This window comes from Heterodontus francisci, chromosome 1 (genome assembly GCF_036365525.1).
Source record: "Heterodontus francisci isolate sHetFra1 chromosome 1, sHetFra1.hap1, whole genome shotgun sequence".
In the NCBI taxonomy this organism is placed as follows: Eukaryota; Metazoa; Chordata; class Chondrichthyes; order Heterodontiformes; family Heterodontidae; genus Heterodontus; species Heterodontus francisci.
Window position 1 is genome coordinate 94,639,998 of NC_090371.1, and position 19,225 is coordinate 94,659,222.

The 19,225-nt window shown below is 43.2% G+C and overlaps 1 protein-coding gene across 3 annotated transcripts in view; it reads left to right on the plus strand.

Annotated features, from left to right (window-relative positions):
* The window catches only part of itga2.2 (integrin, alpha 2 (CD49B, alpha 2 subunit of VLA-2 receptor), tandem duplicate 2), a 260,388-nt gene that overhangs the window by 187,150 nt on the left and 54,013 nt on the right, over positions 1–19,225 (plus strand). For 2 of the 3 annotated variants that reach the window (XM_068032759.1, XM_068032773.1), the window contains 6 exons: positions 2,991–3,129; positions 5,097–5,242; positions 6,331–6,474; positions 7,838–8,044; positions 11,985–12,115; positions 18,821–18,984. In XM_068032759.1, coding sequence (XP_067888860.1) covers positions 2,991–3,129; positions 5,097–5,242; positions 6,331–6,474; positions 7,838–8,044; positions 11,985–12,115; positions 18,821–18,984 — 931 coding nt within the window. The remainder of the gene's footprint in view (positions 1–2,990; positions 3,130–5,096; positions 5,243–6,330; positions 6,475–7,837; positions 8,045–11,984; positions 12,116–18,820; positions 18,985–19,225) is intronic. The other variant, XM_068032766.1, reaches the window with a different exon arrangement.

A 19,225-nucleotide genomic window follows, 5' to 3' on the forward strand; every position in this document is an offset into this window, starting at 1 on the left:
AAGCTCCGTGGCGGCCCCCCCCCCCCCCCAAACTGGGCAATGGGACCACAATTAAAATATTCAAATCAATAAAATGAATGAATTAACGTATACTTACCTGCGATCTTGAGGGCCCACCATGATCTTCAGCGTGGCGGCTGGCACTCCAGCAACTTCAAATACCCATCCGGGGAATGACGGCGCCACACTGGTGGGGAGGGGGGAATCACAGAATTTTTACAGTGCAGAAGGCTAACATTCAGCCTATCGTGTCCACACCGGCTCTCTGAAAGAGCAATTCCCTCAATTCCACTGCACCCACCTTCTCCCCATAACCCTGCACATTCTTCCTTCCATGGGAGGAGGTAAGATTTTCAGTGCAGGAGGTGGGGAGAATGGGGTCAAATAAACGTAATGGCTGTACGGAATGGTGGGAAAGGTTGAACTGTAAACTTTGTGCGGTTGGTGGGGTAAAGGTTAGATGTCAACGGTAAGTGTTTTGGGGGGAAAGGGCAAATTGATAATGAAATTGTAATTGTGGGGGTGGGAAAGGAGCATTAGAAATGTATTTATTTAATTTTGGAGGGTCTGTCTTTAAAAATTTAAATAAGGCGGCAGGGCTGGTTGCCCTTTAAAAATGGCGCCACCGCCTGCACGCAGGCTGCTGACGCCATTGCCGGGGACAAACAGCCTGCCTCCTCCACGAGATTGGGGAGGAGTGCGGGCCACCCCAGCTATTTAAATGAGTCGCCGTGCTTAAGATCAGGGCAGCTCTTTGGTATTGAACTCGCCGTCGAGATCGGTGGGGGACTCTTAAAATCCAGCCCAATATGTCAAAGAAGTAAGGAGTGTCTTAAGGGAAGAAAGAGAGGTAGAGAGGTGGAGAAGTTTAGAGAGGGAATTCCAGAACTTCGGGCCTTGATAGCTGAAGGCACAGTCACCAATAGTGGAGTGCCTAAAATCAGGGATATTCAGGAGACCAGAATTAGAGGAGCACAGATATCTCAAAGGATTGTGAGCTTGAGGAGATTACAGAAGTATGGGTTGGGGGCAAGGCCATGGAGGGATTTGAAAACAAGGATGAAAGTGTTAAAATCGAGGTGTTGCACTGCGAGCACAGGGGTGATAGGCAAATGAGACTTGGTGCAAGTTAGGACACTGGCAGCAGAGTTTTGGGTTACCTTAAGTTTACATCTAAAGGCTATTTTCTACCCTAGCAATCTCTTTGATTGCAGCTTTTTCAGTTTGATCATCTGGTTCTATGAATTCCCATCCCACAGAAATTGAATGAAATTTTGTTTCACTTCAGTCCTTTGTTGAAATCAAAGTCAAAGACTTTGGGATGGATTTTAATCTTCACCACTGGGCAGTCATTTGACGAGTGGATCACCCACCCTTTCTAGAACCCGTCTGATTTTTATTCCATCAATTTTCATTTTTATACTATTCATTTGCATCTGAGTTTAATGCATTGTTATGGTTTTCATAATTCCCCCAAAATGCTGGACAAGGAGCCAAATGTTCAACAACTAGAGAGACTGGGAAGTGCATAGAGTTGTCACATCAATCTTTAATTTTTGGGACTGAATTTAACTCTGAATTATAGAGTGAAGATTCTGTTGTGATCTGTGAAACGAGTTTCAATAGTCTGAACTCATTTACTAAAGGTTATACACTCAGAGGCTGAGCTTCAAACCCTGGTCGATGCATTCACGGAAGTGTATGAAAGAATGGGCCTTAAGCTGAACATCTGGAAGGCAAAGGTCCTCTACCAGCCTGCTCCCACAGCACAACACTGCCCCCCTGACTATCAAGATCCACAGCGAACCACTGGACAATGTTGATCACTTCCCATACCTTGGGAGCCTCCTCTCAGCAAGGGCAGGCATCAACGATGAAACTCAGTATTGCCTCCAGTGTGTCATCGCAGCCTTCGGTCATCTGAGGAAAAGAGCGTTTGATGACAAAGACCTCAAACCTGGCACCAAGCTCATGGTCTACAGGGCCGCAGTGTTACCTGCCCTCCTGTATGTGTCAGAAGCATGTACAGCAGACATCTCAAAGCCTGGAGAGATAGCACCAGCGGTGCCTCCGCAAGATCCTGCAAATTCAGTGGCAGGACAGGCACTCCAACATCAGTGTCCCCTCTCAGGCCAACATCCACAATATCGAGACACTGGTCATGGCTAGTCAGTTACGCTGGCCGGGCCACATTGTCCCAGTGCCTGACACAAAACTCCAAAAATGAGCTTTCTACTCCAAGCTCTGTCACGGCAAGAGGTTACCAGGAGGGCAGAGGAAATGCTACAAGGAAGTCCTTAAAGCCTCCCTGAAAAAATGTGACATCTCCACTGATTCATGGGAATCTCTTGACCGAGACCGCCCAAAATGGAGAAGAAGCTTCCGCAATGGTGCCAGCCAGTTCGAACAACGTCAACATGCGCAGGCAGCAACCAAATGCCAGCAGCGGAAGGAGTGTTCGGAATTTTGAGCATCCCATTCACTTGCTTCACCAAACACCACCTGCACCCACTGTGGCTGAGTGTGCGGATCCAGAATTGGACAATTCAGTCACCTAAGGACCCACAACCCTGGAGTGGAAGAATTGTCATCCTTGTTCCCAAGAGACTGCCTAAAAAGAAAAAGATACAGTACATACGCTTCCTAATTAAAGACTTTTGGCATTAAATTGCCAATCCCACTCAGAAAGGTTAAAGTATGGTTAAAGAATAGAAAACATTGGTGCAGTAAGGGGTATTCTTCCAAAATTGAGGTGGAGTAAAGGAAACTTTACTCTGCAATACCTGCCCTGGGAGTACCAGATGCTGTCACTGGAGGCCCAGAATGGAAAAGTATTTTATTTTGCAGCAGTAACATTCCTCTGCTTGATGAGAATAAAAACTTAAAAAATTAAATCCATTGCAACATCTTTAGAAGAATGTGATGCTAATATAATGCCACCCAGTGATCAATTCATTGAGTACAGTTTCCTAGTTGTGCTCTTTTTTCAGGACTTGCTGATGTTGGGAGCTGTAGGAGCTTATGATTGGACAGGCACAACTGTCCATAAATCATCTGGCAAGACTACCATTTTTGCCAAGAAAATTTTTCAAGACATTCTGCAAGATAGAAATGACAGTTCATACTTAGGTAAACTTTAACTTTAATCCATTCATTATAACATCAGGGTTCTGCATTCAGCTTCTGACTCATCAATTCACCTTTAGGGCAAACAAGGAGGTATGTACAATTTTTAAACTATTATAAGCAATGGACAAAGTTTCCATTCGAGTCATAGAAGCTCCAGTAGCACTGCAAATAGAATGACATTAAACATCAACATGCTGCACTGTCTCGTGGTGGGCTGCAGGCTTATACTTGTGAAATCACAGATACTGTGTTCCTAATCTCAGCCAAGATGCCATGGATAGTTTTTTTTATTCTTTCATGGGATGTGGATGTCATTGGCAAGGCCAGCATTTGTTGTTAAGCTGAATCCAGACACTCCTCAGAGGAAGGGATAGAGAGAAGGAAAGTCATTCCCTAGCATGTTTTAATGCACGTCCAATTGGCTTGATTCAGAGTTATACTGACCCACACTTGGTTTATTACAGGTAATTGCTTTGAACTTAACTTTTTTTATATAACGGAGCAATTTTTCTGTCCCATGCACCTGGGGAATGTTCTGTTCCTAGGTGCAAAGAAGAAAAGGAGGCAGATATCCATGATGCCAGTCTTCACTCCTTTATATTGCCTACGAGTTTCTATGGTTACCTCCTGAGGTGGGGATCTGGACTGTTTGCAGTTGCCATGGTAATGAAAAAAGTCAGAGGATAACCAGCCCTCCTGCCATATTTCATCCCCCACCCCAGCTCATAATCATGCTCTGATTAAAGAATTGGAGAGGGGCATGAATTATATTGAATACACACCTAAATGACCCACCAAGACAGAAAGTAAAGACCTGAGAGGATCAGTCCCCTTTTCTTACACAGATATTAGGACAGGTAGATGAATCACAAAAGGTAAGTATGCAGGTAAAGCAAGTAATTAGGAAGGCAAATGGAATGCTGGTGTTTACTGCAAGGGGAATTGAGTATAAAAATAGGGAAGTTGTATTGTAGCTGCACAGGGCCTTGGTGAGACCACATCTGGAGTACTGTGTACAGTTTTGGTCTCCTTATTTGAAAAAGGATCTAATTGCATTAGAAGCAGTTCATAGAAGGTTCTCTCGAGTAATTCTGGAGATGAGGGGCTTATCTTATGAAGAAAGGTTGAAAAGGTTGGGCCTATACCCATTGGAGTTTAGAACAATGAGAGGTGATCTTATTGAAACATATGAGATCCGGAGGGGACTTGACAAGAGTGGATACTGGGAGACGAGAACTAGGGGACACAGTTTAAGAATAAGAGGTCTCCCTGTTAAAACAGAGATGAGGAGAAATTATTTTTCTCAAAGGGTCATTAGTCTGTGGAATTCTGTTCCCCAGAAAGCAGTGGAGACTGGATCATTGACTTTATTCAAAGCTGAGTTAGATAGGTTTTTGATAGACAAGGGAATCTAGGGTTATGGGGGGCAGTCAGGAAAGTAGAGTTGAGACCATAACCAGATCAACCGTGATCTTATCGAATGGCGGAGCAGACTCGAAGGGCTGAAAGGCCTACTCCTGCTCCTAAGTCCTATATTCCTATGACAGAAGCTCAGTGCTGGAGTCTTCTAGCTGACTGTTTTTTTTTTGGACAGTAGCCAGAAGGTTTCTAGGCAAGCAATCATTACCACTGCAGGCAGGATACACCTAGACTAATAATCTGAATGCACAATTATGGGTTGGGTTCTTGATCAGGGCAGATTGAGCATGCTTCAGGTACACTGAACCTAACTAGTGCCAAAGCTCACGGAGGCAAAGAAAGCAATCCTAATAAGTTACAAATATTCAGATGCACCTCAGTCTGCTTACTAGACAAATGTAGGTGTTAGATTTTATCATGATTAATAAATTAAGCATTTAAAGTTCAATTTAAGAATTTGACGTATATATATTTCACTTTAAAAATCTACTATTGACTTTGCTGCAATATTTTCTCTGTTGACATATTACTTGTATTTTCCTTCACAGGTTACTCTGTGTCATCTCTAGTTACACGAGATTCTGTGTTCTATGTTGCCGGAGCACCACGCTTCCAACACACTGGCCAGATCGTCATTTACACAGTTGGATTAAATGACGAAGTGGTAATTAAGCAGACACAAAAAGGAGAACAGGCATGTACAGTGCTAACCCATCATTATCTTACAGATTCTGATTGACCTGCTGTACAATTGCATTATTTTCTGCTTTTGTTGGAAAGGACAAGGACAATGATATCACAACATGACTAGATTGGTTTTTGAGGAAAGAGATATTGCATTCTGTACCATTTGGAACAATGATGCATTTATTCAAACTGCAGTCTTTGAAGGCCATATAATCAATTTTTATCAAAAAATTACATATGAACTACAAACTTCAGCTCATTCACCAAAGCAACATTGCACCAGAAGTGGAGTAGGAGCCTACATAGAGTTACTTTCATGGCTGAAGAAGAATAGGGAAGGTTTTTCTATATGGATGTCCATTGGACCTTTGATAGGCTGCATCTATTTTCCTTCCACCAGGCCATTTACAAACACTGGGCAGACTCCAGGCATAAAACTACCCTCTGGTTGGGCTGTGTGCTTGAAAAAAACAAGAGAAAATGTGATGTCGCCTGGCGTGATGTGCGTTTCCATCATTTTCTATTTTGTATCACAATCAGAGCCCTGGAGCTTTCATATAGTCCAGTTAGAGGAGAAATTAAGTCACAATTCCTTTTTTGCCACCATGTCTTTAACCTGCCCTTAGAGCAGCAGTGGACTCTCCAGTTGATGGGAGTCCGGGAAAGGGCAGAGTGCCAATTTATTTTTTTCCCCCCAAAAAATATACTTTATTGTCCCCTGGTGCAAGGCAAAGGAAAGTTTGTGGTAATGTAGAAAATGTGCTATTGTACGAATGGAGAAAATTAAAGGTTTCATTGGGGGAAAAAATGGGACAAATGGGCAATAGGAACCTAGTAACATAAAGTTAAAATATTTAGGGGGAGATATTTGTTTGCATAGTGCCACTTCTCGCTACAGAGACATACGTCGAATTACCAGGGCAGGCAGCGCCACATGCCATTCTTTAATTGTATCAATGATGAAAGCCACATAAGGTGCCTGGTCTCAGGGAATCGACTTAAGTCTGGTGGCATTATATGAACAAACTTCTCCTCCATAATCAACTTCTATATAATTGGAATTTTAAAATGAATATCCTGCCTTTATTTTTTCAGCTTGGGTCCTATTTTGGCAGCATATTGTGCTCTGTAGATGTTAACCGAGATTCACTGACGGATGTACTATTGGTTGGGTCACCTATGTTTATGGGTCAACACAAAAATGAGGAAGGAAGAGTGTATGTGTTCTCTGTCAATAAGGTAAAAGATTTTCCTAAACAATTTAATATCAATGTGACCATTTGAGCAGAAGTCTTTTAGTCGAAATATGTTTTGTGCCAACAAAATCATCAATCTAATTAATCTAAAAAAAATGCATGATTAATGGGAAAATACTGAGAAGTGTAAAGGAAGTAAGGGACCTCGGAGTGAATGTCCAACAGATCCCCGAAGGTGGCAGGACAGGTCGAAAAGGTGGTTAAGAAGGCATCTGGAATCCTTTCCTTTACTAGCCGAGATATAGAATACAAGAGCAGGAGGTTATGCTGGAACTGTATAAATCATTGGTTAGGCCAGAACTTCAGTATTGTGTGCAGTTCTGGTCACCTCATTACAGAAAGGATGTAATTGCATTAGAGAGGGTACAGAGGAGATTTATGAGGATGTTGCCTGGACTGGAAGAATGCAGCTATGAGGAAAGATTGGATAGGCTGGGGTAGTTCTCCTTGGAACAGAGAAGGCTGAGGGGAGATCTGATTGAAATATACAAAATTTTGAGGGGCCTGGATCGAGTGGAGGTGAAGAGTCTATTCACCTTAGCAGAGAGGTCAGTGATGAGGGGGCATAGATTTAAAATGATTGGAGGAAAAATTAGTGGGGAGATGAGGAAAAACTTTTTCACCCAGAGGGTGGTGATGGTCTGGAACTCACTGCGTGAAATTGGTAGTTGAGGCAGAGACCCTCAACTCATTCAAAAGGAGTCTCGATATGCAACTCAAGTGCTGTAATCTGCAGGGCTACGGACCAAATGCTGGAAGGTGGGATTAGAATAGATGGATCGTTCTTCGGCTGGCACAGACACGATGGGCCAAGTGGCCTCTTTCTCTGCCTTAAACTTTCTATGATTCTATGATTTCTATGAATAAAATCCCATTAGAATTACTGAGATCATAAATACTGCCCAAATCTTTACACAAACTTTCCATTTATACTTGCATGCCAAAAGGCAACAACTTGTAGCACAGTAGCAAAACATTACTTGATAATGGTAGAGAATCATTTCTACTTAGTGTATAACAATTCAATACATTTTATTTAATTAACACTTAGAGTACTGGAAGTAGTATTATCTGAGAGTAGTTAAATGGCCCATAACTGTAGAGCCCAGAGCGTATGAGGAGAGTAAATAGCATTGATTCAAACTGAAATGTGAAAACTGAATAATATGGTATTTATAATGTAATGGAAACCAATATGGTGCAGAAAGGATTTTTAGCCGAAGCAATTAAATGGCAGATATGATGTACTAATTTTAAGCAAATTACATTATCCTTGAAATGTGTACCATTTATTTGTGCAGTGCATCAACATCAATGCAATCTAACATAATAAGTGTGTAATTCAGCAGGGTAGCCTGGAAAAGCATGGCATCTTAGAAGGGCCAGTTAATGGTGGGAACACTCGATTTGGAGCTGCTATTACTGCTATCTCTGACATCAATCTGGATGGTTACAATGATGTTGCAGTTGGAGCCCCTGTAGAAGATGAACAACATGGAATTGTATACATTTATAATGGATATCAAACAACAATCCAACCAAAACATACACAAGTAAGAGCTTCCTGGTAATTCTAAATGGGTTGCAGGCTAAACATTAAAGCTGAGACATTGGCTGCAAAATTCAGCTTTGTGGTGCTGCTGGAGCCAGTGCTACTGAGGCCAGAGAGCTTGAAGATAGCAGGTACACTGCTTCTGACCACCTCCGGCATGACCTGCGTAGCGCGCCATGCTTGTGAGAGTGCTAGCATAGCGGCCAGATCATGACATCAAACAGCTTCTCTAGCTGATTTGATGCAAGTTCTGCCTATTTGGATCACATGGGTCCAGTTAATGGCCTCTCCTAATCACACCCAGCTGACCACACTCTCCCAGTGTTATTTAAAGGACCAGCCATCCAGCTTACAGGTGAGGTGCTAATGACTTACTTTTACTCTTACAGGATGTACTGTGTGGTGTTCTTGAAGGAGATTTGGTGATTTATTAGATTCTGAATGGAGTGTTGCTGCATCCTGACAAGGAGATCAGAGAAGTTTTCTGCCCTGTCAACAGAGAGCCAGTCAGAGTTATGGGGACTGCAGCATGACAGGGTGATGGAGCACAGGCTGCAGAGAGGGGAAGCTGTGTGCAGAGGGAGAGGGAGGATGGTTCGCTACAGAAGGCTTTACCCACCAAGGGTCTTCAGAGAGCATTTCTCCTACATTTACCTCAGCCAGGAGCAGTGTCTGAAGTGCATACAATTCAGCAAGGAGGTGGTCACTGAACTATGCCACCTCCTTCAACAGGAGCTACAGCCACACAGCAGGGTGTGAACGGCACTGCCAAGTGGCCATCAAGGTCACCATCGCCCTTAACCTCTATGCAAGCGGATCCTTCCAGTCGGCGCAGGCGACATATCCAATATTTCCCAGTTCGTCCTCCATCGCTGCATCAGGGAAAAGACAGAGGCCCTGATCGCCAGGAGAGAGGGCTTCATCATCTTCTCTCTTACCAGAGAGAAACCGGATTAGTGGACACTTGGCTTTGCCAGGATAATGGGATTCCCAATGGTGCAGGGAGCCTTCAGCTACATGTATGTGGCTCTGTGTGCCCCAGACATAAATTGTCAGAGGTATAGGAACTGCAAGGGCTACCGTTTCATGCAGTTGGTGTGCGACGATGCCCGTCAGGTCAGTGAATGCCCGTTATCCTGGCAGCGGCACTTTCATCCTGAGACAGTCTATCATTCACACTGTCTTTGGGCCACCACGATGAACCAGAGGCTGGCTGCTTGGAGGCAAAGCATACCCTCTTTACACATGGATTAACATCATCATCAACATCCTGGTGTTACCATTGATCAGAAACTGAACTGGACCATACATATACTGTGGCTACAAGAGCAGGTCAGAGGCTGGGAATTCTGCAGTGAGTAACTCACCTCCTGATTCCCCAAAGCCTGTCCACCATCTACAAGGCACAAGTCAGGCGTGTGATGGAATACTCTCCACTTGCCTGGATGGGTGCAGCTGCAACAACACTCAAGAAGCTCGACACCATCCAAGACCGCTTGATTGGCACCCCATCCACCACCTTCAACATTCACTCCCTCCACCACTGGCCCACAGTGACAGCAATGTGTACCATCTACAAGATGCACTGCAGTAACTCACCAAGGCTCCTTCGACAGCACCTTCCAAACTTACTGGTGGGATTTGAGAAGGGGCAAAAGGCAAGAAGATACCATCATCCTCAATGTTCTCAGCAATGCCGGATGCAACAGGCTCTGTCACAGCTGGCCACATGATGCAAAGCACTATATCCTCCAGAGGGCTGATGCAGGTGTGCCTGTCCTCCTCCAATTCTGGTTTGCTCCTTCTTGTTATGGGCCACCTTGTCCTGAAAGAGATCATTGATTGTATTGCAATGTGTTTGGGTGATGTGCCTGCCATGGTTGAATAGCTCGAGGTATGTGGAAGCAGTGAAAGGTGGGTGTGAGGCTCACAACCTTAAAAGGTGTGTGAGGTTGAGATGGAGCAACTGAATGTTAGACGTGGGTTCTAATTGCTAGTGATTGCTGATGGGTGAGGAATATGGGGTGTGGTACATTGAGCAGCGTGAGATGTTGTTGGAGTGGTGGACAGGAGATGTCATGTGAAGATGCACTCATTCACCCATGTGAGGTCATTGAACTTCTTGCAGCATTGTTGCCAGGTCCTCAAAGCAGGACTCTAGGACTTGACCTCCCTGACCATCTGCTCCCATGCCCTTCTCAGGGTTTGTCTTGAGGGCCTCCTGGGCTCCTGAGAAAACATTACTTCTCTCTTCCTTTCTGTCCATTGTACTAAAGCCGTGAGCACCGTATTGGAAAACCTGGTAGCCCTCTCTCTAGCCTGTTGCTCCATTTAGTATGTTTGTCCTTGCAGTCAATTCCTCCATACAGAAGCAGCAGCAGCTTTTCTGTAATGTGTGCAGCTACCCTTGAAGAGGGGTAGGCTGCCTTTAAGAGGTGTAGGCTGACTGAAACACGTGCTAGCCATGCATGCTGCTGGGTCCCTGTTAAGTGTGCAGCCAGTCAGATGGAGGCAGGGAGATGGTGGCGTAGTGGTAATATCACTGGACTAATAAACCAGAGCCCCAGGCTATTGCCCTGAGGACACGTGTTGAAATCCCTCCACACCAGCTGGTGGAATTTAAATTCAATTAATTAATAAAAAATCTGGAATTGAAAGCTAATCCAGTAATGATGCCATAAAACTATCATTGATTGTCATAAAAACCCATCTGGTTCACTAATGTCCTATAGGGAAGGAAATCTGCTGTCCTTAGCTGGTCTGGCCTACATGTGACTCCAGACCCACAGCAATGTGGTTGACTCTCAACTGCCCTTTGAAATGGTCTTGTAAGGCACTCAGTTCAAGAGCAATTAGGGATGAGCAACTAATGCTGACCTTGTCAATGACACCCACATCACATGAAAGAATTTTTAAAAAGCTTTGCATTCAACACTGGTCTGCATGCTGAAATTATTGAAATGAGGAGGCAGCATAAAGTTTGCTTGCAGCCTGCCTCAGTAGGACCGGGTGCGGGCTTGTCACGAATTGCAAAAAAAGGGAGAAATTAAGATGTCTCCCTATTTTGTTTAATTACAGTACTAGCTGAAATCCTTACTTTTTGTATTTTCTAGCAATAGATTTGTTTTTAAGGCATATTGGACTTGGGGAATGAGACACACTCTATTTCAAGGACCCTGTCTCTACACGAACCACTCCTAGGTTAGATGTAATAATTTAGCCCGGACTCAGTTGGTAGTACTCTCGCTGAGTCAGTAAGCTGTGGGTTCAAAGTTCCGCTCCAGGGACTTGAACACAAAACATCCAGGTTGACACATCTGTGCAGTACTGAGGGAATGCTGCATTGTTGGTGGTGCAGTCTTTTGGCTGAGATGTTAAAGCGAGGCCCTGTCTGCCCTCTCGGGTAAACATAAAAAGAATCCACGGCAATATTTCGAAGGAAGAGGTCTTTGTCGTGTCCTGACCAATATTTATCTTTCAACAACACCCAAAAACAGATTATCTGGTCGTTATCACATTGCTCTTTCTGGGACCTTGCTGGGCACAAATTGGCTGCTGTGTTTCCTACATTACCACCGTGACTGCACTTCAAAAGTGCTTCTCGGCTGTAAATTGCTTTGGGACATCCTGAGGTCATAGAAGACCCTATACAAATGCAAGTTCTTCCTTTCTTTAAAAACGATTCCACTTTAATAGGTGTCCTTCAATTCACCTGTGTTGTGAGATAACACTAGTTAAATTTCATAATTTTCAGATTTTTTACTAAAATCACACAAGTATGTGTATACTGTTAGAAATCAATGAAATCTTTAAAAGTCTATGAAGACATACTCATGTGTAAGTTAGGCTGGCACAGTAAATGAATCAAATTGCGCCTTTTTTCCAGTTTACTGTTCTATCTCAGAATAAACATTTTAAATATATTTTGATCTGCTTTCCAGAAAATACAAGCCTCAAAAATCAATTCACGATTGCAGTATTTTGGACTGTCCATTGATGGGCAGAAGGACATGAATGGTGATACCATCACAGATCTATCAATTGGATCCATTGGGAATGTTGTGCAACTCTGGTAGGAGATTTGGTGATTCTTTTCAATTTCTAGTATGTTACTAGTAGAACTTCCATGACATTGCCCATGGGTAGTCAGGGACCTGGAGTGTGACTTCTGATGTTTGCACGCCCTGCTGCAGCCCAAATGCAACAATGGTTTTTCCATTACTGAATTGGTTTAAGAGGAGCATTTATGTAAATTGGGTACGTTCTCACTGGAAAGGAAAAGTTTGAGGTGATCTGATTCTGTTTTGTAGGATTCTAAAGTCACTAGATAATGTAGACTATGAACACCTATTTCACCTTGTCCAGAACAGAAGAATCAATGGACATCATCTGTGCTTGAAGGGAGTAAATTTTTTTTTAAAATCATCTGTGGTAAAAATGGGGGTAATTTTAACCTGCTAAAATAGATGGATTGGGTCAAGTGGGAAGTAAAAACTTTAAAAAGTTCAAACCCAGCCCCAACCTGTCCACTTCCAGTTTTATCAGAGGCAGGTCAGGGTCTGGCTGGGTCAGTCATTAAAAGCTTTCGAGGAGACTAAGCCTGATTTTTATTTTTTAATCATGGAGACAAAGTAGATGAGAAGAGACAAATCCATAAGGTAAGTGCATTTTCAGCACAGCTTGTGGGCGAGGAGCAGCGGGAGTGTTTCCTCCAGACCCAACAAGCAAACCTCTTTACAGACCCCATGATCAGCCAAACCCCTCCACCTTTCTCCTCCACAATCTCTCCCAGAGTTCTATGATCTCCCCCCAACCTCCATGACCTTCCCCTCGATCTACATCTGAAGAGTCCAGTCTCGATCTCCCTCCCCACCCACCATTCAAGATCTCCCTTCTCTCTCCACTCCCCAGCTGTGGCTTTGTGCCATAAGCTTTCCCTCCTGCCAGGTAGCCAGCTTATCAATCATGGAAAGATCAGAATATAGGAACAGGATTAGGCCATTTAGCCCCTCAAGCCCGTTATACCATTCAATGAAATCATGGCTGATCGGTGACCTAACTGCGTGGGCCTTTGTCCCAAATCTCTTAATATCTTTGAAAAACAAAAATCTATCAATTTTAAAATGAACAATTGACCTAGCATTAATTGCCAATGTGGAAGGGAGTTCCAAACTTCCACCACCACTTGTTTGTAGAAATGTTTTCTGATTTCACCCCGAATAGATCTGGCTCTAATTCTGGTCTGACTCTAAAAGGTCTGGTGGGAAACCTGCTGAAAAATCTAAAAGATGGCCTGCCAGTAATTTCAGCAGGACATCCAGGAAACCCTTACTTGAGGATCTCCCATTCACTGTCTTCCTGACCACAAGTAAATATTGGGGCCAAAATTTCAGTGAGTGAGTGGCCACTGTATGGAACAGCCTCCCTATGGTGCAAGTAGTTTGTATTCAAATTCATTCAAATACAAATTACATAGACTCCTGTTCGAAAATAACTTGTAGTATTTGTGTAATTTGGGGCATGAAATGAGGTAAGTGTAACATGCTTAGAAGGAAAATGGTGACCTTGGACCTATGGTTCCTGAAGCTCGCCACCACTGGGGTTTTCCTCATCTGATGTCTAGGTCTATTGTAGACTAATTGATAGAGATTGATTGCTATGATTATTCAACAACTCCACTATCATTGTATCATGTAACTACTGGGATGGTAGAAGGCCAACTAGAAGAACCTTGCTCTTTTCTCATATAACAATTCCTAAATTTACTGAAGCAATGTATCACATCACTTACAAGTAAAAGTATTTCACCTTACTGATGCAGAAAGATATGTATCTCATTGATAAAATATTTGTAATACTATTTACCTACTGCTCCCAAAGCTTATTATTCCCAGTTATCTTCATTCTTGAACATTTGATTTATTTTTGTTCTGCCTGCTGTGGTAGATTTGCAGTGTTTACTTAAGGTTTATGTATGTGCTTATTCCACCCTTCCCAAAACTAAAATTCTTTTTCTCAGTTATTTACATAAGTACAAAAGTTATTTTATCTCTTCTTGCGTGCCCTGGTTGACTAGTAGTAAGTATTTGCTGAAACTGTTACTTGATGTAACATTGTTTAGCAAGTTCTTTCCCCACTGTTGAGTCTCCAGTGACCAGCACCTGAACACAGTCAGTCACCATGGTTCAGGCCTCACTGACTACATTACCATCACTAAGGTGCATAACAGCACCTCATAAACTTTCACCACTGGCTTGGGCACAACAATCAGTGCCCCTCAGGAATTCAAAAATCACCACATCCCAAACTGCATTATTGGTCAGAATTTTCTTAGAACATCAAATTAAATATATATTTTTTTACAATTGTTACTTTCATTTTTTCTGCCTGGTTGTGCACTGGTATTGTAGATCCACAGGAACAAGGTGAAAAGTTAACAGTAGGTAAACAGGTCAGGGGTCATTTTGACATTGGGTGATATCAATGCGGCCGCCATTATACATCTCTCTAGATCTTCATTTCCATTAAAGTCAGTGTATGCTGGACAGCTGAATCAATATATCCCATTTCACACTATCACCCTAAGTCAAGATGACCTGCAACCTGTTTATTTATTATTAACTACCAGTTTCCTATCTCATTATTGAACATTGTTATAGCAGCTAATACTACATTGCAATTATCACAGCACCATTCGTAGGACTAACAGGTACTGCAACCAAACGTTGACACTTCTACAATGAATATTGTCATAGACAGAGCCTGACGTAAACTTTTTAATGCATTTTGTTATAAAATGTTGCAATAGACTCAGCATTTAAATTATGAATGGGAAATTATCTGTACACTTTAAAGTCATCATCACCATTCTTTATGGCTACCTTTATAAAAAGTACCCAGGTGTTGTATCAGGATAATAAGGAAACAAAAGCAAAATACTGCAGATGCTGGAAATCTGAAATAAAAACCAAAACTGCTGGAAATACTCAGTAGGTCTGGTAGCATCTGTGGAGAGAGAAACAGAGTTATCAGGCTGAATATTACTGTGGGCATCTGGAACCTGGGGTGAAAAGCGGGTCCTGAGCTTCCACTTGCTGGCAGTGGGGCAGACACGGCAATTGGGAACCCGCTGTCAATTAAGGACACAGGTAGGCTCCTGATGCTGCCGACCCAATCAGAGGATGGGCGACTCTGAAGCCTCAGCAGGAGAGGTGGGCGATCTGAGGCATGCAGGAGACCTTAGGAACTGGGCCGGGTAAGTTTCAAAAAAATTTTAAAAATCAGAGGGCTAAGGGTCGGAAAGGAAACACCTCCGGGGAGATCATTGGGGTCGCGGGGGCTGCCTTCCCTGCCCACGACCCCTCTTTGGGCCATCAAGCCTCCGGCTCAAGTGGCCTCCCCAGGCTATAACAGAGAGGCTGCCTCCATTTAGCTCGTGGCCTCCCCACCTGCCAGAGCCTTGCCCTGCTGTTGGCACAAGGCCTATGCCACCCTAAAATGACCCCTAATTGGGCTAATCGGCTGCCACCTCCTTGGAGTAGGCAATGTCTCTGCTTCTAATTCCGCCGCTGGTAAAATGCCCTGGTGGCGAGACCTCGTTGGGGAGCCAACCTGAAGTGGCTCCTGGTGATTTTACCACCCTATCCGCCCCGCCCGCCTCCTGGGAGCCAGCAAAATCCTGGCCAACATTTCAGGTCTGTAAACTTTCAATTAAGGAAATTACAACACAGTCAATCGTGCAGAGTCTTCCTCACTAACTAAGGGTTCATTGACTGATTACAGTACAACTTCTAAGAAACATCACAAACCTCAAAAGTGCCCTCCTCTGGCTTTGGTGCAACCAGCATTTCGGCTAGTGCCCAAGTTGCAAAAGCTCTCCCACAGATCAGTCAACCAACAGCCTGACATTGTCGTAATTAAAGGATCATATTTATTAGCCAACATCCCAATCTGCTCTGTAAACATTCCAGAGTATGCCCTGTCACAGGATTAATCTACCAGGTAGATGCACAGTGTTAGACAACAGGTAGGTTTGTCTCAGAGACTTAAACATTGATCTGGATTCTTTAAGTAAGGTCTCATGGCTTCAGGTCAAACAACATCAAGGAAGCCTCCTGCTGATTATCACTTACCACCACTACCTTCACTCCATTACCCACCAACCCTCAGTTAATGAATCACATCTCCTCACTGTTAAACATCACTTGGAGGAAGTGCTGAGGGAAGCATGGGTGCAAAATGTACTCTAGTTGAGGGATATCAATATCAATCACCAAAGGTAGCTCAGTAGTGCCGCTGACTAAGCTGTCCAGGTCAAAGAACAAAGAACAAAGAACAGTACAGCACAGCAACAAGCCATTCGGCCCTCCAAGCCTGCGCCGATCTTGATGCCTGCCTAAACTAACACCTTCTGCACTTCCGGGGCCCATATCCCTCTATTCCCTTCCTATTCATATATTTGTCAAGATGTCTTAAACGTCGCTATCGTATCTGCTTCCACCACCTCCCCTGGCAGCAAGTTCCAGGCACTCACCACCCTCTGTGTAAAAAATTTGCCTCGCACATCCCCTCTAAACTTTGCCCCTTGCACCTTAAACCTATGTCCCCTAGTAACTGACTCTTCGACCCTGGGAAAAAGCTTCTGACTATCCACTCTGTCCATGCCACTCATAACTTTGTAAACCTCTATCATGTCGCCCTTCCACCTCCGTCGTTCCAGTGAAAACAATCCGAGTTTTTCCAACCTCTCCTCATAGCTAATGCCCTCCAGACCAGGCAACATCCTGGTAAACCTCCTCTGTACCCTCTCCAAAGCCTCCACGTCCTTCTGGTAGTGTGGCGACCAGAATTGCACGCAATATTCTAAGTGTGGCCTAACTAAGGTTCTGTACAGCTGCAACATGACTTGCCAATTTTTATACTCTATGCCCCGACCGATGAAGGCAAGCATGCCGTATGACTTCTTGACTACCTTATCCACCTGCGTTGCCGCTTTCAGTGACCAGTGGACCTGTACGCCCAGATCTCTATGCCTGTCAATACTCCTAAGGGTTCTGTCATTTACTGTATACCTCCCACCTGCATTAGACCTTCCAAAATGCATTACCTCACATTTGTCCGGATTAAGCTCCATCTGCCATTTCTCCGTCCAAGGACCTGAAGGACATAGCTGCCAAACGAAGCCAGCAGCAGGTAGCATGGGAACCAATACAAGGAAGTAATGTACTTGACCTCATCCTCACCAACCTAAGCATTGCGGACATATCTGGAAGTGACCACCACACAGTCCTTGTGAAAACAAAGTCAGGTTTACAAAATGCACTATAGCAACTCAACAATGTTATTTCAATAATACTTCCTTCTCCTGCAGCCTGAAACGTACAAGAGTAACAAAATACGTTTCCCATCTGGTCACATACCATTCTGATGTAGATATATATAGTAATTCCTTCATTATTAGTGGTCAATATTCTGAAATTTCCCATTGTCATGCTAGGCCCCCACCTGCCAAGAATAAGGCACATTAATTTTGTTATAAACATTGATTTTAAACTGTTACTGGAGTGAAGAAAGGACTTGTTAAATAGATTAGCCATGGCTGGAAAAGACATTTGCATATTAACAGACGGTGATTGGAAGGACAAAGGCCCATTCCCTGACACATTTAACCCACAATGGACCTTGATCACCAGGTATTGTGTGTGAGAGGAGAATTCCAGAGACTGCTGTAAACCAAGACGTGGTCAGACCAGTTAGTCACATGACTAACCTGCTTGGCAACCTTTTTGAATTGTGCAAGCAGTTTGAACTCAGAGAGAGTGTCTGTTTGCTCCTGGACTGAAAAGATCTCTCCTGTCTGCTCCCATCTCTTTCTCACAAGCCTCTGAATCCATTGAAGACACATGAACCTCAAGAGAGAAAAGTCTCCTACAGCGAACAAGGTTTAGGAAGAATACTGGGCCCCAACAAAAAGCAATATCTACCTGCAATCAAGGACTCTACAGTGAGCTCAAAGAATCATAACAAAAACTCTTCAGATATTGCCTCAAACTTTTCCACTTTATTTTTCTTCTGCTCTTTTCTGTCTGTATTTACATGTGTGTATCGTGTATGCATGCTAGGGTAGGCGTGTCGTGTATCTGTAGGCAAAAACCGAATTAGTGTTTAAGTTTAATAAATTTCAACTTTTCTTCTTTAAACCTAAGAAAGCCTGTTTGTGCTGGTTTCTTTGCCTTATAATTGGAAAGCGGTGAACAAGGATTCACCAAAAGGGAACTAAAAACAGGGTGTGTTTAAAATTAAAGCCTGTTACAGTAAGACCAGGTGAAGGCTGAAAGGGAACCCTAGGCCTCTTTCTCATCTGGTCATAATGCTATGTAATACCATTGTGGAAGCAATATCATCACAAGGACTGTAGCTTTTCAAGGAGAAAACCTACCACCTCCTTTTAAGGTAACGAGGAGTGAACAATAGTTCTGGCCTCATCAACGCTGTCCATAACCAGAAAACAAATTTGCACAGGGATAAGGGACAAAATCAGATCATCCTTCTGACAGCATATATTGTCGTTGTTGCCTGTGATTATTTTGAATGATTAGGTCTAATTCTTTGGTACGTGGACAATAAATTCAGCCTCTGTAAAATCCATCCCATTGGTAGATACTTAAGCTTTCTTCATGCTGTAATTGTATTTCCTCTAATTTAATTAGTGCTTCATTGTCATTTAAGTATTGATGGACATAATGTGTAACAACAGAGTTTTTGCTTCTTTTTTCAGGTCACGAAGCATTGCAAATGTAAGTCTTACAGTGATATTCGAGCCAACAAAACTGTCCATTTTGAATAAAACTTGTTTGGTCAATGGAAACAGGTTAACTTGTGGCCAAGTCAAAATATGTTTCCAAGCTATAATCAAACCTGAAAAACCTGGCTCGTCAATCAGTAAGGATCATTACATTTTGTTTTCCTTTTTTTAGATATAATGCCATATGGAGTGTGAATATCAATCATTTTGTTTTAAATTACCAAGATTTATATTGACAGGCAAAATCAGCATGGCCCTGAAATTCCATTCAGATTGTCCCAGTCTCATATCTTAACTCCAGTTGGCTTTCCATCATTTATTCATGAGGTTCTACCAGTCTCCTGCCAGAGTTTGGACAGGAGATTAGAAAAACCCCAG